Below are 26,041 nucleotides of genomic sequence, written 5' to 3'. Positions count from 1 at the left end.
GAAATCCTGCCATTTGAGACAACATGGATGAATTTGAAACATATTATGCTAACTGAAATAAGTCAGACAGAGGAAGACAAAAACTGCGAGGTCTTCATCTTACTTATATGTGGATCTAAAACACCCAACAGGAAACAAACAAGCAAATGAACACACAGACGATTGGTGGTTGCCAAACGCTAGGGGTGGGGCAAATGGATGAAAGTGGCCAAAGGGTACAAAAATTCTAGGTATAAGGTCAATAAGTTGTGAGGATCTGATGTACAGAATGCTGACTACAGCTAACAATACTGCATTGCATCTCTGAAAGATACTAAGGGAGTAAAGCTTAAAAGTTCTCACCACACACACACACACACACACACACAGTAACTTGGAGGTGATGAACGTATTTACCATCCTTACCGAGGTAATCATTTTGCAATATGTGCATATATCAAGTCATCCCACTGTATACCTTAAATTTACACAAAGTTATATGTCAGTTATATCTCAGTGAAGCGGAGAAAAAAATTAAAACATGTCCCCCCCCCCCCCCACCGCCATACGCACACAAAAAATAGTTACCAACACATGCCACCAGCTTTCCATTTTCCAGTCTCTTCCACTAGAGCTCCAAATGTACAGGGTACATTAGCTGCCTTTCAGGCTTTACTTTGCTACCGCAGGAGATTGTTTTGCCAAAGGTTTCACTCCTCTAGGTATGATTCATCATCCTTATGGCTTCTAATATCACTTCCTTTGTTGTGTACTACCTAGCCCTTAAGTCAATGCCATCTATTGAGGTGTTTTGTTCTAGTAACAGCTCTCTTCTGACAGTAATTTCTGTATCAGTCAAGATAGGCCCAGTGTTGGCTGCGGTCGTAAACACCCAGATCTCAGCAGCTGAAACGTTTAATTATTATTTTACTACGTATCCATCGTGGGATGGTAGGGGAGCTCTCCTCAATACAGTCACTCAGGGACGCGGGCTGACTATAGCCACTGCCTTCAATGTTCCTGGTTGCCGTAGCAGAGGGAATAAAGAGCTCTGAAGGGTCTCGTATTGGCAAGCATGGAAATGACTATTACTTCTGCTCATAAATAATAGGCCAAAATTAGTTACATGGCATTACTCAACCACAAGGAAGCCAGGGAGATCAATTCTCTCTTGTGCTCAGAATGGTAGACAGAAGGAAATATTTGTTGAGTGCCATGAATACCTACCAAAATAGGTAAATAACAACAACGAAATAATGCAAAATCCGTGAAAAGCGGGGCAAAGGGGGGGGGGAAAACTGGACTATCTGGCTATATTTGCCTTGAGACTTCAAAGTTCAGAAGGAGTAAGCAAGAAGGAAAAGAATATTCCAGACAGGAAACAAGGACAATGGCCCTCGGGTGGAATGAGCTTGGTTTTTCCTACAACTGATTAGAAGACAAGATTTTTTTTTTAAATTTTTTTTTCCAACGTTTATTTATTTTTGGGACAGAGAGAGACAGAGCATGAACGGGGGAGGGGCAGAGAGAGAGAGAGACACAGCATCGGAAACAGGCTCCAGGCTCTGAGCCATCAGCCTAGAGCCTGACGCAGGGCTCGAACTCACGGACCGCGAGATCGTGACCTGGCTGAAGTCGGACGCTTAACCGACTGCGCCACCCAGGCACCCCGAGAAGACAAGATTTTTGAGGAACTGAAGAAGCAATACGGGAGGGAGGGGAGTGTCATAAGATGCGAGAGACATCAGAGTCAGATCACAGAGGACCCACCATAGCAAATCAGTAGAATTTTATCCTAAATGCAATAGGAAGCCATTGAAGGGCCTTAGGGCAAAACGTGTCTGTTGGATTTCTGTTTGAAAAAGGTAGCTCTGGCTAGGTGAGGGATTCCTGGGAGAAGGGTAGGAGTAAAAATGGGGAGACCAGCTAGGAGGCTACTGTGGCAGTGCAGACAGAGATGACGGGGCTGGGAAGGGTTGTGGCGGGTCATCAGTAGCGAAGATGGGAAGTGGTGAACAATTTAAGATACATTGGGAAGGACTTACTGATGGATTGAATAAGAGAGAAAGATTGGGAATGATAGGGGTTATTTATGACTTCCAGTGTCAAAGATGATCAAAGCTGCACAGTTAACATGATAAGTGGTAAGGACAGATTTTTTTTTTTTTTTATCAGTAATAACTTGTTAAAATCAAAGACAGAGACCAGCTTTGAAAATTCCCTGAGCAGACAGTACCAGTTTAGTGATATGAACAAAGATTAATTTAACGTATTTTGTAAGCCTAACTTGACCTCTGAAAATCACAAGCAAAGCTTAAACTGTCTCCCAAGGTTGATATGAGGTAACCCACTAACCGGTATCTTATCATTTAAGCAAATTCTAATACTATAACCAGTCACTGTGAGGAATAAACAGTCTGCTTTGCCACCATATAAGCTGCTTTATACAATATACCCCTGAGCCTCGTTTCATGTTTTGGTTTGAGGGCTCCTGGCTTGCAAACTAGCTTTTTAGCATGTGCACAATAAACTTTTACTAATTACTACTCCTAGTGATTCAATTGGTTTTACTCCTTTTATATCTGAACTTTTGGCAAACTAGTGCCGTAGGGAAAAGAATCCAACTTGAAATGAACTCAACTTTGACTTGTACAGAGATGATTGGGTGTTTTAAAGGAAGAATGGGGGAGTAAAGGGGAGCCAAGTAGGGGCTCAATAGAGTTAATGCAAGTAGGCCAGCTGTGTATGCCAGCTGGCAATCACTGAGGTTAGGATTCTACCTTCCAACAGAGATGGGGAGACAGAAGCCCTAACCCCAGGTGTTGGCTGGAATGAACAGTAAAAAAAAAAAAAAAAAGTGGCAGCTTTGAGTTTTCTCAGGCAGGCATTTTAAGGGGGACTGGGGTCATCTTAGGATGTGGCCTTGAGCTGTTAGGAATTACGTTAGTGTTTGTTCAACTTTTTAGAGATCAAGGTTGAGGCATGGTTGAGAATAGGGCTCAGAGTAGCCTGGCTACAGTTGGGCCAAGGAGAGAATCTTTGTCACCATGCGTTCTAGTGACGCATGGTTGCTGGTGTCTTTCACAGAGAAGGGGGAGTCTATGGGGACAACTAGGTTTAGATTCCAGAGGAGATCAAATCCTATGTTGGACATGTTAAGTTTGACACATTTGAATGGCTAAGAAGTTAAATATAAGAATGGATCATAGTAGAAATCTGAGCTAGAGATATAAATCAAGAGCTGTCAGCAAGATGTAACTCAAAGATCACACAGGTGGGAGTGGGAGATCAAGAAGACATAGGGACTCCAGGATTTGCCTTACAAATCACTCCTTGAGAGTTATTTGATACAGAAATGTATCACCATTAGGTAGATGGATCTGTGTTTCTAATTGTCAGAAAGTGAAATTAACAGAACATCAATCAGGGTAGCTGTTAAATATTTGGAGATTTTTATTTTGATTTGAAACCTCTCTCTGCTATTTCTTTTTTTTTTTTTTTTAATGCTTGTTTATTTTTGAGAGAGAGAGAGAGAGAGAGCACAAGCAAGGGAGGGGTAGAGAGAGAGGGAACCAGAGAATCCCAAGCAGGCTCCACACTGTCAGCAGAAAGCCCGATGCAGGGCTCGATCCCACAAACTGTGAGATCATGACTGGAGCTGAAATCAAGAGTCGGGCACTCAACTGACTGAGCCACCCAGGTGCCTCTCTATTTGCTATTTCTAAATCATAGCCAAAAAATTACATTTATTGAACACTATTGTTCACATTTAACAAATTTGGAAAACCAAATGGAGAAGGGTCAAATAATTTTTGTCTTACAAAATTAGTAAGGGTTGGATCCTGTATTCAAAACTAAGCAATCTATTTCCAGAGGCTATAATCTGAGTATTACTATATGGTAAGCATAGTAGTTTGGCTTCTTTATATAGTGGGTTGTAAATAATAGACTTGATATATATATACATTTATAACTATTTATATATATACATTTATATATAACTATATATATAGTTACATATATATAGTTACACATATATATGTATATAATTATATATAAATGTATATATATGTGTATACATATATACATACGTATATATACACATATATGTATGTATATATGTATACACATATATGTAGTTATATACAAATGTATATATAAATATGTGTATACATATATATGTATATACATATATATTATATACCTTATATATTTATATGTGTGTATACATATATGTGTATATATATTTATATATATAAATATATAAGTATATAATATATATATATACGTATATACACACACACACACATATACATATATATGGAACTATATATATATATATATATATATATATATATATATATATAGTTCCAGTAAGTTTTTTTGAATCTTTGTTCATGTGTGCATGTCTGGGTCATCAGTGTTGGGGCACAATTCACTTGGATTCTGTGCCCCAAGGTATTACACCCAAACTCTAGGAAGAGTAGAACCGGCTTGAGTAGAACCGGCTTCACTAGAATAGTCCAGAAGCTTCAATCCACTGAAAACAAACAGAAAATTTAAAAAACACAAATTATACGGGACAGTTGGGTGTGCTCTGGCCTATGGCACCAAACTGAATTCTTAGTCCTGGAAATAAACTCATTGCATCTTTTTTTTATTAAATCCTCCGTGCCTAGCAGAATCTGGCATGGAGGAGGAGCCCAAGGGATGCTTGATAGTGGAGAAAGAAAGGGAAGGAACAAGAAAGGGAGGAAAGGAAAAAGAGAGGAAGGGTGGCAAGGAAGGCAGGGGGAAGGAGGGGGGATGAAAAGGAAAGGAATTCAAATCAAACATTCCTACTGCACACTTTTAGAAGGTGAGCAAGATGCCCTCCAAGGTTGTGTTGTAAAGAAAAAGTTCTTCCCACGTGTAGTGTGCAGAAACGTCCTGGTTCCACCTGAAATACCCCAACCGCCCCTGCACTCGCTGCCCTCCCCGCCTGCGGCCTCGCTACGCTGGCCTTTCAGTCCCGCCCACTCCCGACCCCGTCAGCCAGCCTGCCTAGCCACTGCGCCTGCGCCCACGGAGCGCTCCGCTGCGCGCCGTCGGGGCGGGGTCGAGAGCGGGGCGTTCCGCCGAGGGGAAGAGGAAGAGGAAGTTGGGGGAGGATCCTAGCTGGGAGTGAACCGGAAGTGTAAGCGCTCTTGCTTCTCTTCGGCCAGGCGGAACCTGCTCTGCTGGGCCCGGTGGCCGCAAAAGAACTTTCTATCTCCCGCCCCAACGGTCGCCGCGGCCAACTGCCTCGCCCGCCTGGCAGCCTTTCCCGCCTTCTCTTCCCTTCGGCTCCGCGCGGCCCTGTCTCCCTCTCGCCCCGCGGTATCCGCTTGCTGCTGCCACCGCCTCCTCGTCTTCTGCCCGGCCGAGCGGCCCGCCCCGCTGCAGTGATGTGCGACAAGGAGTTCATGTGGGCCCTGAAAAACGGAGACTTGGATGAGGTGAAAGACTATGTGGCCAAGGTAAGCGGCGACGAGTGGAGTACGCGAGAGCGCGGAGGTGGGATGCCGATGGATGGGGCTGAGGAAGCTGACGGGAGCTGGGTTGGCGGGGGTGGGGGCGGCGGGGGGTGGGGGGGAGGAGAACCAGCCGGGATGGAGGTGGCACCGAGGAGAGAAGGGAGTCTGGGAGCGTCTATATTGAGGGAAGGGGTCCTGATGACGCGGTCGCGTTGCGTGCCAGGTAAACTGCTCGGTGGTTCAGTCAGGCTCTTGTCTGCCTGCCTCCCTGGGGGGAGGGGAGGAGTGGTCACCCTCTGTTAGGGTCCCTTCTGAGCCTTGGTCACTTGAGTCTGGCCCTCTTCTATGCCTGAGTTACTTAAACCTTGCTTTGAATGGGGTAATTCTCCATCTTGGACCTGCCGGTTGCTGAATGAATCAGAGGAACGTCTTCTTGAACTTTGAGCCGGTTAAGAATTTAAAGTAGTCATTGACCGTGAAAAAAGAGTGCCGAAAATAGCAATGGTTACAATTCTGAAACTTGGTATCACTTCACTGTGAAGCCTTCGCTTTGGGTGTGGCCTTTTTCGTCTCCCACACTACCACACATACATCCTTGCTTCAAGTGGTAACGTTGTCCATTAGCGCCGGGGGGTGTTTAAGATACAGAATAGTTTTCCAGCAGGCACGTTGACTTCAGTTACTCCATGTTGATCCTTGATCCCATCTGAAGTGAAATGCCTAAACGTGTAATAAATAGTGTGCCGTTCATTCACAGTTATATTTGGGGGTGGGAACATGATGAGGAAAGCTCATCTCAAACCTACACTCAGAATGCAAAATTGAATCTGCATGGTGGTGGAGTGGTAACATTCCAGGCCGACCTGCCTCTGGAGCCCAGAACTGTGCCTTTTGTAATTAGGAGAGTACTTACGTGTTTTTTGTTTTGTTTAATTCGGTGGTAATGTTAAAAAAAAAAAAAAAAATCCCCAAAGTGTAACCTTAAGACATAACCTTGGAGGACATCTTCTAAAAAGTGTCACTTTAGGACATAGCCGTGGGGGGCATCTGACTCACCTTCTAAGAGTGTGAGAACTGGTTCTGGATTTTAGTTCTTCAAAGGATATGCCCACCGATGTGCTGCTTTGCCTCCAGAGATCTGTTAGGAAGCAACTAAGCAGAAGCAGAGTTTCTTAAAACTTGCAGGATTGTGCAAGGCAAGCTGCTGCTGGTCTTTACTCTGTTTAATAAATACCATTACAGTTTAGACTTTCTGCTTGCAGATCATGTGTTTAGCTATTTGCAGTGGATTTGTAGGACGCCTTCTCACCGCCCTCTCAGCTAGTGGTAGTCTGAAACCTAACTTACGGGACGTTTCAATACAAAGTTTAAAGGAAGAAATTACTGGGGCGCCTGGGTGGCTCAGTCGGTTAAGCGACCGACTTCGGCTCAGGTCATGATCTCGCGGTCCGTGGGTTCGAGCCCCGCATCAGGCTCTGTGTTGACAGCTCAGAGCCTGGAGCCTGTTGCAGATTCTGTGTCTCCCTCTCTCTGATCCTCCCCCGTCCATGCTCTGTCTCAAAAATAAACATTAAAAAAAAAAATTTAAAGGAAGAAATTACTGAGACACTTCAATGCCTGGTACATTTTTCAGTGATGGGACGCCACAGTACTCGGGAAGTTGAGTGGGCTCTTGTTTTTCTGTTATGGAAGAAGCTAGGTTATTTGGTTAACTTGAAATATACAAAGTTGGTAAGTAGTAAGGGAGCTTACATCTACAGAACCAACACCATTTATGTGGTGTTTTCCTGATACATTATTTTATATCATTCTTGTGAAATACTTTTATTAGTCCTGTTTTACAGAAACGCAGAGTACTTAAGACAAAAGTCCAAAGTTGCAGAGATAACAAATGAAGCCAGAACTGGACTGCTGGCTCCAAAACTTAGGCTCTTTAACTGCTGCATGCAGCCTCCCTGTATAAAATGTAATTGTGAAAGCATTTAACGCCAAGATTTCTAGTGGGGCATTCCCAAGGTCTGCCTCAGGCAGATGAGTTACACCCACAGTTCTCAGTTACGCAAAAACACTCACGTTAAGATAATGATGGATTGATTTTTGTTGGTTTGTTTTGGAATCAGGTCATTGTGTTGAGTTTAATTTTGTTTTTTCCCTATTACTACCAAACTGCCTATTCTCATCAAAAGAGATGTGCATGAGGGGTGCCTGGGTGGCTCAGTTGGTTAAGCATCGACTCTTGGTATCTGCTCAGGTCCTGATCTCACAGGTTGTGAGATCGAGCCCTGCAGCAGGCTCTGCACTGACAGCATGGAGCCTACTTGGGATCCTCTCTCTCTTTCTTTCTCTCTCTCTCTCTCTCTCTCTCTCTCTCTCTCTGCCTTTGCCTTGCTTGTGCACTCTCTAAGTAAATAAATAAACATTAAAAAAAAAAGATGTGCATGAGAGGAAAACTAGACATTCAAAGAAAAGGAAGTATTAACTGCTTTATCCGAAAAGGTTTGACTGTCGTGTAGTCCTAGGAACAGTGAGCTTTTTCCTTAGTTTTATTGAGTAATTTGAGTCTCTTAGAATACCGTTTGTTTTGTTAATGAAAAATAACAAAAACCGAAACCGCCAAAAACCAGCACTCCAGTTTTTACTGACTGAGTTCCCTTCAGGTGTCTCTTCACACTCTCAGGTGCTTATAACATAGTTTCTTCTGTTCTGCAGCCGTCTTGCCTGCTTACTCATTGACTCATCTTTTTCATCCGCCAGTTCATGGTACTCTACTCATTATGACACTCTGAACTTACGTAATGTGCATTTATCTAAGTAACTGCAAAGAAAGTGCATAAAGCACCGTTTGGAGTCCTCTAGTTTTCCTTGTAAGCGGTAAGAACCTTTAAAATATTCTTCTCTACTCCTGTGAAGATGTCTCGCATAGTTAGTATACACGAATGGACCTGTAGGTGAAGCATTTTAGTATTCTCCCTCTTTAAAACTAGTATTTAAAAAAATCAGTAATTTTACTTTCTACCTGCTTCTGACTTATATACAGAAATCTAAATATGGAGAGCCATAAATTACTGGTTTGGGGTGAGTTCATGAACTCTGAAAACCAAGTTCAGAGTCCCCAGACCATTGAAAATTGTCTATCTCTAAATGGAAAAAGCATATAGAGAAGATTTTAGGTTAATCCGTATTAAATGTTCATCTGTAACATTAAAACAATGTCTGAGACAGTTTGGCTTCTTGACTGACCTAAAGACCATACTTGGTTCATTCGTTTTTCGTGGGCACCTTTCAGGTCCCACGCACTTTGCTAGGCCAGGCCTGATAGTGAAGAAATTGGACACAGTGCTCAGGAAACTTAAGCATCTGTATTCAGCAGACTTGTGTGGGAAAACTGTCGTACTTTTAAAGAAGTTTGAAAACTGTAAGTAACATCTCACATAAAATTTGGTTTGTCCATTTGGAAAACGAGAAAGCCGGAAAGTAAGATAATCATGAGCAGCAGTAGTAGATACTCGTAGCCCCCCATTTTCAATCTGTATACATCTTCTGGGTGACATTACCCTTGCCTTGTCTGCCATTTTTCCCTGTGTGTTAATTTCTTCCATGGGACTTCATTCTGCTCTCACCTGAGCTCCAGACTTTCTAATGGATAGTTCTGTTCAGATATATTCGATTGACCCCACATTGCCCTCTCCAAAACTGGTTTCATTTTTGTTGTCTCCATTTCGACTAATGACATCACGACCCAGCCGTTTCCCCAAATGAGAAATTGGGGGATCTTCCCAAATTTCTGCGTGTTATCAAGACTACCTTCTTAGTCTCTCGTCCATTCTTTACTCTCCATTCTTATCACGACCTTAGATTAATTGCTGTGTCTTTCCCACCTGGACTGTATTTTCCTTGACTATAGTGTTCCTCTCTTTCCTCGTCAACTTGCACATCTTAGGGGAGGGGATCTCTCTGTCACGTGAATTCTGGGCATGTTGTCTTTTTCGGCCAACCTCCTTCACTGCTCTTAAAATACTTTTATGATTCCCCATTATTAGTTTTTTAAAAAGCCATCTCTTCCGTAAGTACACTCTGATCTGGCCGGGGCCTGCCTTTCTGCAAGCACTGTCTGCAGGTCCTCTGCCCCAGACCCTGCCAGCTGTTTCTTACTTGTACATCTTTCTGTGCACTCTTTTCTTCCTCCCCGAGCAGGTCTGCTCACCTCAATCCCTAACCCCCAACCTCGTGAGCTCCTCTTAGTGCACATATCACTTCATCCAGAAAAACATTTGATTTCAGATGGTACACTGCTTCTTTTACTGTTTCACTTACCACGTTGCTGTGACTTTGTTTCCATGTCTGTCTTTAATTAGGCTCTGAGCCTCTGGAGCTTAGATATTATATTCTTTTTCATCTTTGTATCTCCAGTACAGTGCCAGGGAATTTCACACATTAAAAGCATATGTTCTGAGAAATTCTTTGTCTTAACTTAGCTACAGTTTCAACATACTTCATTAGCAATATAATTGCTATTGATTACCATTGACAGAGTGATTTATATTGCCAGGTACTAGACGATACTCTGCAAGATCTTTACCAGAATTTTCATTTGCTTTTTACCAAAGCATTTCAATATAGCTAACAGTATCCCCATTTTAAGGATGAGGAAATTGAAACCTCAGAGAAGTTAAGCAACTTTAACAAGGCCACAAAGTAGCACAACTGGGATTTAAACCTAGAGCTGTCTGACTCTACAGCCCATATTTTTTTCTCACTGTATCAGTCTTCCCTGAAATGGTTATCTGGTGTCTTAGCTCAGAGTAGCTTAGCATCAGCACCTTAAGAAAGAGAAAGGGGCTTATAAGAAGTAGGCACAAGTTATCTCTGATTATGAATAATGACATAGAAAAATGGCTACACTTAGCAGTTTGGAAATAGCATAGAAACAGTATCTCTTATAAACTTTAAATCTCACTGGGGGCTATCTTTGCTCAGTGTACATCTATAAAGAGATGGATAGTTTGATAGCTTATGGAAACTTGTATTTATAGTCACACAGTTTTGGGGGCTTTTTTAAAGATTTTTTTTTTTAAGTTTCTTCTACACCCAGTGTGTTACTTGAACCCACCACTTTGATACCAAGAGGTGGATGCTCCACCGACTGAGCCAACCGGGTGCCCCACATAGTCACACAGTCTTAACAATTTATATGTGTAATTATGATCCTGCGCGGTACAGAAAAACTTAAATTGTGTCTGTTTGCTTTAAGAAACAAAAGTTAAGTATTGAGATTTCTTTTCAGTGGTGTAAATTAAACAGACTGCAGGGGCGTCTGGGTGGTTCAGTTGATTAAATGTCCGACTCTTGATTCCTGCTCAGGTCATGATCTCATAGTTCATGAGTTCAAGACCCGCATCGAGGTCTGTGCTGACAGTGAAATGCTTGCTTGGGATTCTGTCTCTCCCTCTGTCTGTGCCCCTCCCCTGCTCGCTTTCTCTCTCTCTCTCTCTCTCTCTCTCTCTCTCTCCCTCTCCCTCTCTCCCTCTCTCCCTCTCTCCCTCCTTCTCTCTTTCAAAATAAATAAACTTTAAAATATATATAAATTAAACACATTGTAATTTTTTCAAAAAGTATGTTCTTAAAATTTTGTATGTTTGAGCACTGTGATGCCAAGTGTAAGTATAATTTCACTTACACATCATATAATTTCATTTACTTATCACATCAACCCATGAGCATAGTTAATGTTGCTAACCCCCATTTTAGAGACTAAGAGACTGAAGCAAAGATTAAATAGCTTGCTCAAGGTCATAAAGCTCTTGACTAGTGAAGCTGAGATTTGAACTCTGACTTCATAGTTCCTTGCTATGATACTTCAGCATGCCATTGACCTCCATTTCTCAGTAATGCTAGGTAACTCAGGAGATGCTGTATTATTGAATATACAAGTGTTAAAAATAATCACAGCAGGATGCTAATTATCCATTGAGACTACTTAGGGGTGACTTTTTTTGGTAGATTTTGAGGATCCAGCTGTCCTAGATAGAGGTGAATGCTTATGAGATGTATTGATAAGTTGTCCCTTATAATCTCCAGCAGGTCCCATACATGTAGTCTCTTGTTTACATGTGCTTCTTTTTCACTTGCTGTGAAATACTATACATCAGGTCTGTAACTTCCCTTTCTCTGTGGTTTCCCTTCTTTCTCTGGCCCCCATTCTAATTACATCTACCTTTGACACCCTGGTAGGTTTTAAAAGCAACAGTTGTGCACTCTTTGAAAGGGTAGGATCTCTTGAACCTGAGAAAAGTATCAACTCTAATCTTGAGAAATTGCCAAGACTTATTGGGATCACTTTTCACTTTCCTAATAAAATCGGCAATTTAAAAACAGTCCTAATTCAGTCTGTCTTGCATTTATTCATTTTAGGTGGTTTCCCTTTTCTCCATTCCTTTTTTAAATTGCCAGTTTCTTACATCGAAAAGATTTGTTGCTGTGTTATGTATGCCTTTCTGCATCAGGGCTGGTGACTCCGTCAGAAAGCAAATGTATCAGCTTGTATAAATATAGGTGCCCCCAGAAGGTATAGAACGCTTAGTGTAGATACTTTTTTTTCTATTAGTCTGGTGTTTTGTTTTGTTTTGTTTTGTTTTGTTTTGTTTTGTTTTGTTTTAATGCAAAGGAAGACCTTTCTTATATTGGGAGGCTCCTGTTCACTCAGATGTCCATAGGCTATATATAGTGTTTTGCTCTAAAATTTTAGACAGGATCCTTACACTAGTGCAGACAATTAAAAGCGCAATAAGTTAAAGCCAATTTAATTATAAAAACAACATAAGCTTATTATTTAAAAGACAACCCTGTGTTGAATAAAATAAATTGAGACGAAGTCTCTCATTGCTCACTCCTCCTCCCCAGGTGGTTTCTTTAAAGTATGGCTTGTCAGGTGCCTGGGTGGCTCAGTCCATTAACTGTCTGACTCTTGATTTCCGCTCAGGTCATGATCTCATGACTTGAGAGTTGGAGCCCCATATGGAGCTCAGTGTTGACAGGTTGGAGCCTGCTTGGGATTCTCTCTCTCTGCCCCTCCCCTACTCGCTCGCTCTCTCTCTCTCTCTCTCTCTCTCTCAAAAAATAGACTTGAAAAAGAAAATAAAATATAGGTTGTAGTAGGTATTTTCAAGACAAAAGCATAAAAAAGACAAAAATTGACCTATAATTCTACTATCTAGATAATTGCTGTTAACTTTAAAAAGTGAAATTAATTCAGGAACAGATTAAAAAATGCATCAGCTATGGCTCCCTTTCCAGGTCTCTTTGAACAAAGTGAACCATTCTTAACAGTTTCACCTAATTGCAGAAAAGCACTGGAAATTTACTTATCTATTTCCCCACTTAAAAAACGATTCTCTATATACATACCTTCTGCACTTTGCTTTTTTTAATTCCTTTATAATTCATCTTAGGTTCCACATTGAAATTTATTCATCCTCTCCTTTTTTTTTTTTTTTTTTCTTTTTTTTTTTTCCGGTGGGACACAGCGTTCTGTTTTCTGTTTCATCGATGTACCATAGTTTATTTGACTAGTGTTCAATGCAGACATTTTTTCCGGCCTATTTTTGTAATTAAACAGTGCTGTCATGATTACCTATGTATAAACCTTGACAGCTTTTGAGGCTATATCTGTATTACCCTCCTGAGAAAGTCTTACCAACCTAGCCACAAATCAGTAAGCACATAAGACTAATTATTCTCTCACAACATCAGCAGCACTGGCCATCATGACACTTTGTAGTTTTTGCTGTTTGAATAGGTGAGAAATGATACGTTGCTTCAAATTGCATTTCTTTAATAAGAAAATCCAACATCAGATCTTTAGCATTTGTGTTCTTTTCCCCCAATTTCTTGTTTATTTCTTTTGTTCAGTTTTCTGTTAGGTAGTTGGTCTTTTTTTTATTGATTTGTATGAGCCCTTTATAAATTAAGGAATTTAGTTTTTTATCATATGTTTTGCAGATATATTTTCCAGTATGTCTTTTGACTTCATCCATTTTGTTTTTCTATAACAGTCTTTACTTTTCATGTGGTAAATCTCACTTTTTCCCCTTGTGTGACTTGGATATTTTCTATTACAGAGATCTCTTTCTTTATAAGATTATAAATTTGGTCTTCTAGAACTTTTTCCTTTTTTCTTTTTGGCATTTTAGGCAGTTGATACTTCTGTTATTTATTTTCAAGTAAGCCACAAAACAGGAATAGTTTGTGTGTTTTTCTGACAGTTTGTTTCTGTACCATTTATTGTGTAATTTTTTAATTTGTTCCTGAATTAATAATCTGAACTACTGTCTTCATCATAAACAGAATTCCAGTATGTGTTTGGATTTCTTGCTCTATTTCGCTCCATACTAAATTGTTTTAGTTACTGTAGCTTCATTATTTAGTATGGAGTAGAGCCATTTTCCTCTTACATCCTTTTTAGAATTTTTGTAGAAAGGTTCCTTTAAGATTTTTTTCCCTTTTCTTTTGTCTCAGGGAAAATGGGAGCATTTTTTGAATGACTTCAAACTTAACCCTTATGTCTCCATAAGCATTAGACATTTTTTTTCCTAGAATGCTGGTATCATGTAATCTAAAGACCATAACGCTTTAGATTTTAATTCATTATGAACTATCTTAAGATCAGAGGATATAGTGCAGCATGGGAATATTCTATATCAAAGTATTTGTAACAGTGAAATTGTGTTTAGGCAATCAAATCACAGCTGAATTGATAATTAAGAGTTAATAGGTACTATAACAAAGGCTACCTTACGGTAAGAAATATGACTGAAATTTTTTTGCAACTGTATCTTTATTAATAGTTCTGATAAGCTTGGGCGGTTGGTTTTTCTTATTCTTTTTTCTTCTCTTTTCTTTCTTTTCTCTTTTCTTTTTTTTTTTTTTTAGTCCACAAAACATTACAAAGATGGAGAGGGGCTGTGATTACTGAAAGCAATGAGAGAAGAAACAAAAACATGAGCGGACCCGAGAAAATGAAGGGCCAAGAGTCATATTACCTTAAAGTTCTAGAGGCCCATACAATAATGAATATGTATGAATGTAACTGTGAGCTTCATGAATAGTTTAAATTCGGTCCACTTTTCTCTTATTTAAAAAATCGGACACGTGTATATTTTGGAAAGATTTCTATTTGACTATATAAAATAAAGAACGTTTTGATACTTAGATCTAAATTCTTGACCTTCTGAAAAATTTAGGCATCCAAATAAGGGGGTTTTAGAAGCTAAAACACTCTCCTTAGGGAATTTGGAATTTCATTGTTGATTTAGCTATCATGTTAATGGCTTTGGAATTAAACCCTCTAGCTGTGGTTCTCTTAACTAACTGGATCACTTTGAGTGAATGAGTTAACTGCTCAGAATCAGAGTTTCCTCACTTGGGAAAAAATGAGGATGTTTATAAGACCCTCTTGATATATTTAAACTGTGTACCTTTTTCCCTGGCATGTGGTGAAGTGTTAGCCAATAAACGTTAAGCCGTTGTTACTCATGATAGTGACCATAAATATGTTTAGAAGCAAAGCTACTTAAATATCCATCTAGTCCACCTCCCTTATTTTGTAGAGGAGGAAAAATTAGATGTTAAAGGGCTTGACCCAGATCATACTGCTAACAGGTATTAGGATTTTAATGCAGTTTTCTGGAACCAGAACAGATTTTTTTTCACTATATTATGGTATTTTATAATAAAGTACTTTATACTTTATTACGTCTGATGGGAATATTTTTTGCCTACCCTATCTGCTTAGTAAATTTCTGCTTATTTTTAAGTTCTTGTTCCGCATAGCATTCACTGTGCAGTTAATTCCTCATTTATGCCAATGTGGTATCAAATATAGATATAGAATCTAATATAGAATATAGATATCTAATATAGAACTTTTTCACTGTGTTTATTGTAGTGCAGTGTTTCTTACACCGGAGAGCTATGGGCTCCTGATTTGACTGACAAGTCCCTAGACTTGAATTTGAAAAACAGTGGTTGAGAAACTCAGATCTTGTTCTGTAGAACTGTTGCTCGTGTCTTTAAGTTTTGAATGTTCAAAAGAGTTTTTGTCTTACTGGTTTAAAAAAAAAAGGTGCATGTGTAGGAGTGAATCGCTTGTTACCATTTAGATATTGAATAGTGCCTCTCAAACTTGAGAACTCAGAGATTACCTCCCCGCAAAATATGGTGTAGATCTTTTTTTATAATTTTTTTTAACGTTTATTCATTTTTTGAGAGACAGAGAGAGGGACAGCATGAGCGGGGACGGGGCAGACAGAGAGGGAGACGCAGAATCCGAAGCAGGCTCCAGGCTCTGAGCTGTCAGCACAGAGCCCGACGTGGGGCTCGAACTCACGGGCTGTGAGATCACGGCTTGAGCCGAAGTCGGACACTCAACTGACTGAGCCACCCAGGCGCCCCAATATTGTGTAGATCTTGATTTAACGTGCAGTGTTTGTAGTGGGGCTTTTGTCTTTTTAGGGGTGGAGGTTCCCAGAATTTGAAGGCCCTTCCTTCTTATATAGTAGGAGTCTTGGTGAAATGCAAGGCTTGGCTCCTACCACAGTAAAAGCCAAAAAGGACAAATAACTTGCTTCTTCCTGCCTGCACTTAAGAAATGGGCCCATAATCCATAACCCTAATTGGATGCTTTTACCTGGAGCTGATACAAAGACTCAGGCACTGTAACGGATGCGGTGGCAGCAGTAAAACCTGCAGTTTCAAAAAGAGAAGTAGTGTTGTGTCCATTGTGGCCTCTCTTCTGTGCCCAGATGATTCTCTGAACGTTTTGGTTTTATTTCTTGTTTTTAAGCCTCTTTCATTGCTGTACGTTTACTCAGCTTGGTTCTTCAACCTTCACAATAATTCTGAGAGATACTTTTATAATTTGTTTAATGCATTCCATTTCTGCTCATCATTATGAATTGCTTTCCACTGCTTGTAATTAAGAGCCCCGTATGAATTTTTACCTGCCTATTCTCCATTATTATGCCGTGAACTTTTTGAAGATAAAAAATCATCTTGTGTTTCCAGTATTTATCACATTGTCTCTTTTCTGCCGTATAGTTAAGTTTGGGTTGAATTGGTATTCTAGGAACTAACCCTTGCTTTGTTGTTTCCAAAGTTGTTTTACCATGTTCCTCTTTGTGACAGTTGTTTTTCGTATAAATGATGTTCCTTCATTTCCTCTCTTGAAAATGGCTGTTTTCAAAGTCTTTGTTTTAAACTCAATAAGTTCCACCCAGCTTTTTCACACTATTACAATAGTTATGGAATACAATGATAGTGACGATAGTTGCCTAGATAGAACACCACCTTCCGCTTGTAACCTCTCATGGCCATCACTTTAGAATTTCAGTGATGAATTTTTAAAACCATACAGTCTGAGTAAAAGTGAAGGTAGTTTTATGCTTGTTTTCTTGTGAAGAATAAGCAGCATCATTGCTTTTTCACTGGTAATAATGAACAAATATTAAAATCTATACTTAATGCCACATTGCTTAAAACAGTATGAAAGCACGTGGACCATCAAACCAATAAAATTGAAAGCTTTCCAGCTGCAGACCAATTCCTTGGAAAACACCTTTATTATTTACTTTAAAGCTCTTCAGAAGAGTAATTATACTTTCACTTTGCATTCCGGCACACCTGGGTTTGAGTGCCAACCCTACCACGTACTAACTTTGACCAAGTTGATTAATTCCATGAGCCTCAGCTTTCTCATCTGCAAGTAGGGATTGTAGTAATAACCAATTCAGATGTTTTATCTCATTTTTAAAAGAGATACTGAATGTAAGATTCAGCATAGCATTACCTAACAGATTATAACTGCATAGCGCATGTCTGCTATTTGAGTTGCTTTTATGTAGATCCATTCCTAAGAGGAGTCTTAGGCCAAGGCTGTCTTAGGTTTTGTGAGCTCTACAGTCTCTATTATCAGTATTTATCTCTTCAGTTATGCAAAAGCAGCCATGGATGATATATAAGCAGATAAGCATGTCCCTGTTCCAGTTACACTTTATTTACAAAAACAGGCAGCAGGCCGGATTTGACCCATGGGTCAGAGTTTGCTCATCCCTGTATAACACCGAAGTTACAAAAACTGGCTTGTCTAATAAACTAAATTTTATTTCTTTCTCCTCAAGATTTTGAGATCTAAAGTAATTAACATGTGTGATCAAACATAACACTTATTTTGGGGCTCAGTATTTCCGAAAATATGATTCAGAAATCTTTCTACTGTAAAGATATTGAAGGAAGAACAAGACTTGGAAAAGCCACATGTAGATAAGGGGATGAGAAAGAAAGTTCAGTGAAATTCTCTAAAAGAAAAAGCAGAGTCTTAATAGTAAATTTGAAGCTTAGGCAAGAGGCCTAGAATTATTCTGAAAAATAAGAATCATTGCTTGTATACATGCAGATAAGAACTGATTTAAATCATTAAACTGAAAGGGAATTCTACAAAATCTTTTCAGTTATCAAAGGTCATTCTTCACCAGAATGTTCCAGCATTATTCTCTCTCCAGTCCTAATGCCAGTCCCACAACCTCACTTGATTTTCAAACTCTGGAAGAGAAAGAGAAGGCTAGTTAGTACAGTTTTCACTGGTTCATACATAATTCATTCAGCAGATACCATTAAGCACTTATAGTGCTTAGTAAGCATAGAACTTAACAACAGTGAATATTTCTGAGGATCCATTTTCTTCAGTAGGTTCATTTAAAAGGCTGTACAGGATAAACAACAAATAAGGTAGTTGTATAGGTTCTGAATAAGTTATTTTCTATTTTAAAACATGGCATACAAATAAAACTTAGAAAGCAACTATACAAATGTGTTTAAATTTTACAACTATATAAAAATAGTAGACTGCTTTAAGAGCCAAGAAGTAGCCATATTTGATTGCAGTAGAGAGGAGAATCAGTGCTATAGAACATCAAATTCAAAACGGAAGATAATGGGGCACCCGGGTGGTTCAGTCAGTTAAGCATCCAACTTCAGCTCAGGTCATGATCTTGTTGTTTGTGAATTTAAGTCCCATGTCAGGCTCTGTGCTGACAGTTCAGAGCCTGGAGCCTGCTTCGGATTCTGTGTCTCCCTCTCTCTGCCTCTTCCCCGCTCACACTCTGTCTGTCTCTCTCTCTCTCTCTCTCTCTCTCTCTCTCTCTCTGTCTCTCTCTCTCAAAAATAAACATTAAAAAAATTTTTTTTGAAATGGAAGAATGGGAACAGAATGCCTTCTCTTTGAGTACTTACCCTGTGCAAGGTATGGTCCTGTATAATAAATTAATATAGATACGCATATAATTTAATCTCACATCTACCCAGGTAGGCTTAATCTCCATTTTATAGTTAGAGAAATGAAAATTAAGCAACTTGCCTGAAATCCTACAGCTCGTAAGTAGAAGGACAGGATTTGATCTGACCCATCCAGGAGAGTACTCTTTTCCCATCATTTGCATTGAAATTTTTCAGAGCTACAAATGAAATAGATAGGGGGAAAATTGAAGATTATTACAGTAGGTAAAGCATTGAGGTGGAACCAGCAAAAGATAGGGAAGAACATACAAGTTTGAACCGATAAGTAGAAATTCAAGTTTTCACAACTGAAAACACCCAAAATTGGACATACAGGGTCCCCATCTTTTATTCAAAATCAGTAAACACAAATGAGGAACAAGACACATCTTAGATAAAATGATTATGAAGTTTTTTTTGTTTTTGTTTTTTTAAGTCTGTATGCTCATGGGAAAAATTATAACATTAATTTTAAGGGGTTACATCATCTTTCCTTTATTTTTTTTTAAGTTTTTTTTTTTTTTTAACGTTCATTCATCTTTTGAGAGACAGAGACACAGAGCGTGAGGAGGGGAGCGACAGAGAGGGAGACAGACTCCAAAGAAGGCTCCGGGCCCTGAACTGTCAGCACAGAGCCCAACGCAGGGCTCGAACTCACAAACCATGAGATCATGACCTGAGCCGAAGTCAAATGCTTAACCCACTGACCCACCCAGGTGCCCCCCTTTATGTTATTTTTGATGGTACTGGAAAACAGTGAAACAAGCGTTTGTGTCAGGAGTAAAACCTATAACATGAATTCAAGTTGTCACTCCTGTACGATGGTGACAGAAAAACAAATCTTAAGAAAATATGTACACCCTCCCCTTCCCACTCAATAGATTTCTGTAGAGATTGCGTTTAAAATTGTAGGAATTGAATTACTCTTCCCCTTCTTTCTCCCTTGCTCCCTCCTTTCCTTCCCTTCTCCCACTCCTTTCCTATCATGGGTTTATTTACAGATACAGACTTTAGGAATGTAAATCATTGGATCCTGACAGAAGATATTTCCCTGGCTACCTAAGATTTTAGGAATAAATTCCAGCTGTGGAGCCATGAATTAGTTTTCTTGAAAATGAGGCTAATTTTTGATCATATTAATTTTTCCAAATTGAGATACTAGTAATAATGTTTTGAGTGGATTTTTAAAATTTTGGTAGTCTTTCTAAATATAAATACATGCATTTTGTAAAAATTTCAATTTTATACCACCAGTAAAAATTTTAATACTTCACTGTTTTCATAGGAAAATTTCTAAGTGTGACTAATGGCTTTAAAACCTGCCAAAGAAGAGGGGTAATTGGGTGGCTCAGTCGGTTAAGTGTCCGACTTCGGCTCAGGTCATGATCTCATGGTTCGTGAGTTTGAGCTCCACTTCAGGCTCTGTGCTGACACCTCTGCCTGGAGCCTACTTCAGAGTCTCTGTCTCCTGCTTTCTCTGCCCCTCTCCTGCTCACTCACTCTCATAAATAAATAAATGTTAAAAACAAAAAATTAAAGAAAAAAACCTCCAAAGAAGAAAAATAAAGTGAGCTTTTATTAAGTAAATCAACTATATAAAACTAAGTGACTGAAATAGTCATCTTGAAAAAAAAAAAAACAAAAACAAACTTACATTAAAAGTTCTATGTAGGGGCACCTGGGTGGCTCAGTTGGTTGAGCATCCAACTCAGACTCAGGTCATGATCCCAGGGTTGTGGGATCAAGGCCTATATCAGTCAAGCTCCACAATGAGCATAGATTGTGCTTAGGCCTGCTGAAGATTCTCTCTGCCTCCCCCCACCCCCCAACCCCTGTCCCCTGTTCACGCTCTTTCTCGCTCTTTAAAAAAAATAACAGAGTTCTTGTAATATATAGATAAGGGAACATACCATAAAATTTGGGGCCTTACCTTTCATGGACCTTCATTTAAAAACATTTTTTGTTAGTAAAGAAGGTAAATGCTTAACACTTTTATTAGTTAAAAATACTTAAAAAAATAAAAAGTTACGCATTACATTCGCATTTAAATTTTTCTCTGGTTCATATTTTATTTGATTTTCATTAGTTCTGTGTGATACTGGCGAGTAACTTAATGAACATGAATGTCTAATTTGAACATATAATTCCAGAACCTTGAATAGTCCTAAATTAAGAATCCCAGAGACAGAAAAACATAGCTATTTACATGAACTATGTTAAAAACACAGGACTTTGGGTCACCTAGGTAGCTCAGTCAATTAAGCATCCGACTCCTGATTTTGGCTCAGGTCACGATCTCACCATTCATGGGATCAAGCCCCGCATGACAGTGAGAATCCTGCTTGGGATTCTCTCTTCCCGTCTCTCTGCCCCTCCCCCAAATGCACTCTCTCTCAGAATAAATAAACTTACTTAAACAAAACAAAAACAAAAACGCAGGGCTTTGTTTTATTTTGTAGTTCTCATCCTTAAACAAATTATATGTGTTTTGTTTGTTTTTTTACCATGAGCAGGTTCTTTGTTAAAAAAAATTTGTGCCAAATTATCAGGCATTATGACCATTGAAGTTTCTTAACATTACTACTATTTTGTCAGTAGTACAAATCAAATGATTTTGTCAGTGAAAATAACCCTCAGTAGGTAACATGTCTGGGGTGACTGATCCTGGTAGCTTTTAGGTGACCACTTTGGTCAGGATCATCTGAGTAATGGTTTTAACTAACTAGTAATAAGAAGCTATTCAAAACAAATTTAAAATGTTTTCAGTGGATGCATTATTACATATTTACTAAATAGGTGCCCATTAAATAAATGATTATTATGGGTATTATTACTGTTCATTACTTTGAAATGAGTTCGTATTTATAATATTGAAAGTTTGATGCATTTGGTGTGGCAGATCTCTTCTGTTAACTTTAAAGAAAATATGTAGAAGTAAGAGCAAGTTGATTATATATTTCTCAGACCTACTTTTCTGTTGTGCCATCTACTTATATAATCACCTTTTTTTATTTGCTTTGCCTCTCAGTGGTAAATTATACATGTGAAGCCATTGCTATGTTGTAATTTATAACTCTGGTTCTTTTTATCCATTAATGTCACCAGTGCAGTAATACATGATTTTTATGTTATGTTATGTTATGTTATGTTATGTTATGTTATGTTATGTTATGTTATGTTACTGGCAAAGTTATATCCTAAGGCAAGGACTTTTAACCTCAAAGAGCAGGGGAGAGAGGACAGAGGGATAATTGTGGGAGGACGGGCCATAGCATTCATCCAATTTCTTAAAGGCTCTGTCATTACAAAAATACTAAATACCATAGTCTTAAGGAAACTCTGAACTCCAAGTGAGGAAACATAATAAATACTTAGCTGTAACTGGATTACTGGGAACATTGACTCAACATTATGGAATTTGTTAAATTTAATAGTTTTATGCATTCTTCTATCAGTTAGGTGTCCAGTATTAACTTACATGCTGTGCTACAAAATGGTCACACATATGCTAATTTAGTCTAGTCTCTGTTAAGTAGTTTTTGAGGACACTGGTTTCTTGTGACAGAACAGTATGTGCTTATGCCTTAGAACTCAGTTGCAGCAACATGTAGGTATCTTGGAGATCAAAGGAAGCAAATTACTTGCTTCTTTTCCCCTGAAAAAAGTCCTAAAAAAAGTTCTCTGCAGGAGTCAGATGACCGTTCCATTTGGAAATATTACGAAGAATGTTATCTCAATCTGAATATTTATTATTCAAATGAACCTAACGTGTAGTAGAGGCCTGAAAGAAGGTCTGGATCTAGTAAATATCTCCACCAAACCATACTTCTGAAAAGCATATAAAAGGTTTGCTATTACAGACAAGACATCTGAAACTTTTCAACAGTATATACATATTTGTAAATGTGTTTTTATTGCATATTAAAACCATTTAGGAGACTAGATAAGGCAAACTTTTAAAAAATCTGGAAGAATCTAGTGAGAGCAAGATTGAGACATGCACAAAAATAGAAATACTAAGTAAACTTCACCAAGTAAATTGTACTCCTCTGTTTGGACCGTGGATGTTAGAGTTGAGCACTTCCTATCACAAAGCCCGTTGAAATTTTTTTATTCACTATTGTACCTAACCTGTTGTCCCTTATTTGCCTTAAACTTCCAAAAGCTATACTTAAAGTGAAGTAGTATTAGCAGCCCACCAGAAGAAATTTACTCTCTGGACCACGTAAGTGATTAGAATAACAATATCCCTAGAATATAGATAAAGCACTAATACTTGCCCTGTGTTACAAGTTATGTTTCTGTGTTACATATGTTACTGTGTTACAAGTAAACATAATGAGCGGTGCCTGGGTGGCTCAGTTGGTTAAGCATCCGAGTCTTGATTTTGGCTCAGGTCATGATCTCATGGTTCATGAATTCAAGCCCTGCATCGGGCTCTGCGCTGACAGTGTGTAGCCTGTTTGAGATTCTCTCTCCCACTCTCTTCCCCTCCCCCATGCGCGTATCCACGTGCTCTCTTCTCTCTCTCAATAAATATTTTAAAAAAACAACAAATAAACATAATGATACTCTAATGGCCACCATGTAATATTAGGTTATTTGCTGAGTACTTTGTCTACATTTTCTTTTAATTCTCATAAACGTTTGATTTTAAAAAGATACCATGAAACATGGTTTTTATGGGTAATACCGGTAAATGAAGATTGAAGAAATTTAAGTAATGTGCCCAGGGTAACCAGGCTAGTAAATGTCAGACCAAGATTTGTCTCTAGATCTGTTGGATTCCATAAACCACTCATTCCATTATATGATGAGTATTTTTGAAAGACTGAGGGGAATAGAGAAATGTAGTTTCGGTTTTTGTGTGACTTAGTACAAACCTGTCGTCAAGAGAAAGTTTTAGAACCACGGTGACCGCACAGCTCATGCTATGTGAATGACAGCCATTACTTGACCTCATGAACTTGTCTTTTTTGTTCACTTCTGTACATTTCTACCATGTAGAATGATGTCTAGCTGTTAGTGGGAACTCATAAATATTTGTTGAATAAATGACCAAATAAATGGCTAGTGAATGAAAAATATCTTTAATGCTTGAAGGTTTTAGAAAAGATCTAGAGCTGTGCATATGATGCTAAGAGTTTATATAGAAAGAGCTTGTAGCTATTCTCTATCCAGAAGATGAAATCAAGGATCAGATTAAGGAGTATCAGCTTGAGCTGAAAGTCACTGGCAAGATTTGGAATCTAAATGGCAGGAAAAGAAGTGTCCACATTCTGAACAGGAAGGAAAGTGTTAACAGAGACAGTGAACCAGTTGACCTTCATCTTGGCATTAGCAAACTGGCAGAAAAGGGGTCTGGATCGGGTGGAGGTGGGGGAAGCTGGGACACTGTCTTGGGATTTAACTCTTGTCACCCAGTACATTAGGGATGTTCTGTGTTCATAAATGCTTTTAACTGCTTCTCAGGTGTAATACAAAAAATAAAGAGATCAAATAAAAGAGATGCCAGGCCACTTTGATTTAATCATGTAAATAATCATTTCAAGCTTCATAATTAAAAAATAGTTTGTCATTATAAGACCTCTTTACCTTTGACATAGAACATTGCTCACTGTTTCTTTTATAATTTGTTATTCAGGAGGAACCCGTCCAATTATTAGAGTACCTCCAAACCAGGTATTAGTTGGCCAGTTTGCTTAAAATGAAAGATGAATTCAGCACCTGCTTGGACTCCTAGACTTTGACTCAAAATATTAAGACTTATTTTTTAAAATAAGCTTGGAGATTTCTGCAGTTAGTCCTGAAAGTGTTGTACATTGTTCTTAATTTTTGTTCGTTCCACATGCTTTTTATAAGGATATATTTTGAGTAGGTTTGTGAATAATTATTCTAAAGGAAATAATGGAGTGTGTGTGTGTGTGTGTACATATAAATACTGGATTTTTTCCTTAAAATTGTTAAATGAACTCTTATTATTGATTTGTACAAAACTAGAAAAATAGACCTTTGAATTTGAATTCAGATGTTGTGAGATTAATTTTCTTTGGAAACAAGATGGATTGGATGAGGTTTCTGTACATTTTTTAAAATGGATTTTTAAATTTGTAAAAATTGTCATTACCTTGTAGCCAATTTGGAAAGTTATCAGAATTAGTACTTAGAATTTTTGTTGTTGCAAGATCGTGGTAAAATTATAAATGTTTTCAAAGTCCAGTGTGAAGCAAAATACTGACTTTTTAAAAATTTATTTGAGAGAGAGAGAGAGAGAGAACCAGTGGGGGAGGGACAGAGAGCGAGGGAGACAGAGAATCCCAAGCAGGCTCTGTGCTGTCAGCATGCAACCGGACGCGCAGGGCATCATCTCAGGAACCCATGAGATCATGGCCTGAGCCGAAATCAAGAGTTGGGTATTTTTTTTTTAATTTTTTTTTAATGTTTATTGATTTTTGAGACAGAGAGAGACAGAGCATGAACGGGGGAGGGTTAGAGAGAGCGGGAGACACAGAATCCAAAGCAGGCTCCAGGCTCTGAGCTGTCAGCACAGAGCCCAATACGGGGCTCAAACTTACGGACCGTGAGATCGTGACCTGAGCCGAAGTCGGATGCTTAACCGACTGAGCCACCCAGGCGCTAGAGTTGGGTATTTAACTGACAGAGCCACCCAGGCACCTCAATAACTGACATATTTTTAAAAGCCATGTAATTTTACATTAATTTAACTAGCATTTCACAAAAGCTGTGGTTTTCCACGGTTTTGGGTCTATCCATAAGTAATATTCTTACCTTTAATATAATAATTTAATATTTTTACCTTTATTTTCAAAATAGTAATTCCAGTATTAAGCTCTTCTTTGCTTCATCGGTAATTTAGAACATTTACTGTTGGTTTGGTTGTGTGTTATTTTTGTTTGTTCCTTTGGTTTTTTTGGTCCAGATTTGTGTTTGTACTAAAGCTTTTAGTATTAATTTTTAGTTTTTATTGCATTGGGATTAGAGAACCATAGGTTCTCTATGGTTTAAACTTTGGAATGTATTGAGGTTTTCTTTGGTCTGTTATAATCAAGTTTTGTTAATCAGTGGAAGTTAAAGGTGTAGTTTCCATAGAGCACAAAGTTCAATATATATTAATTCCATCATAGTGATTATTAATCACGCCTGCCATATCCTCACCCACCGAAGACTGAGCTTATTGTGATAGTCCCTCGCTACCATGCTATTTTTGTCACTTGTTTTCT

The 26,041-nt window shown here is 38.7% G+C and overlaps 1 protein-coding gene across 1 annotated transcript in view; it reads left to right on the top strand.

The window, feature by feature from the left end:
- Positions 1 to 5,119: 5,119 nt before the first annotated feature.
- The window catches only part of MTPN (myotrophin), a 57,965-nt gene continuing 37,043 nt past the window's right edge, over positions 5,120 to 26,041 (top strand). Inside the window, exon 1 of the mRNA XM_003983086.6 lies at positions 5,120 to 5,477. Coding sequence (XP_003983135.1) covers positions 5,406 to 5,477 — 72 coding nt within the window. The 5' untranslated portion in view covers positions 5,120 to 5,405. The remainder of the gene's footprint in view (positions 5,478 to 26,041) is intronic.

The sequence above is a fragment of the Felis catus genome, chromosome A2, assembly GCF_018350175.1.
Source record: "Felis catus isolate Fca126 chromosome A2, F.catus_Fca126_mat1.0, whole genome shotgun sequence".
In the NCBI taxonomy this organism is placed as follows: Eukaryota; Metazoa; Chordata; class Mammalia; order Carnivora; family Felidae; genus Felis; species Felis catus.
This window is presented reverse-complemented; position numbering and strand designations above follow the sequence as displayed.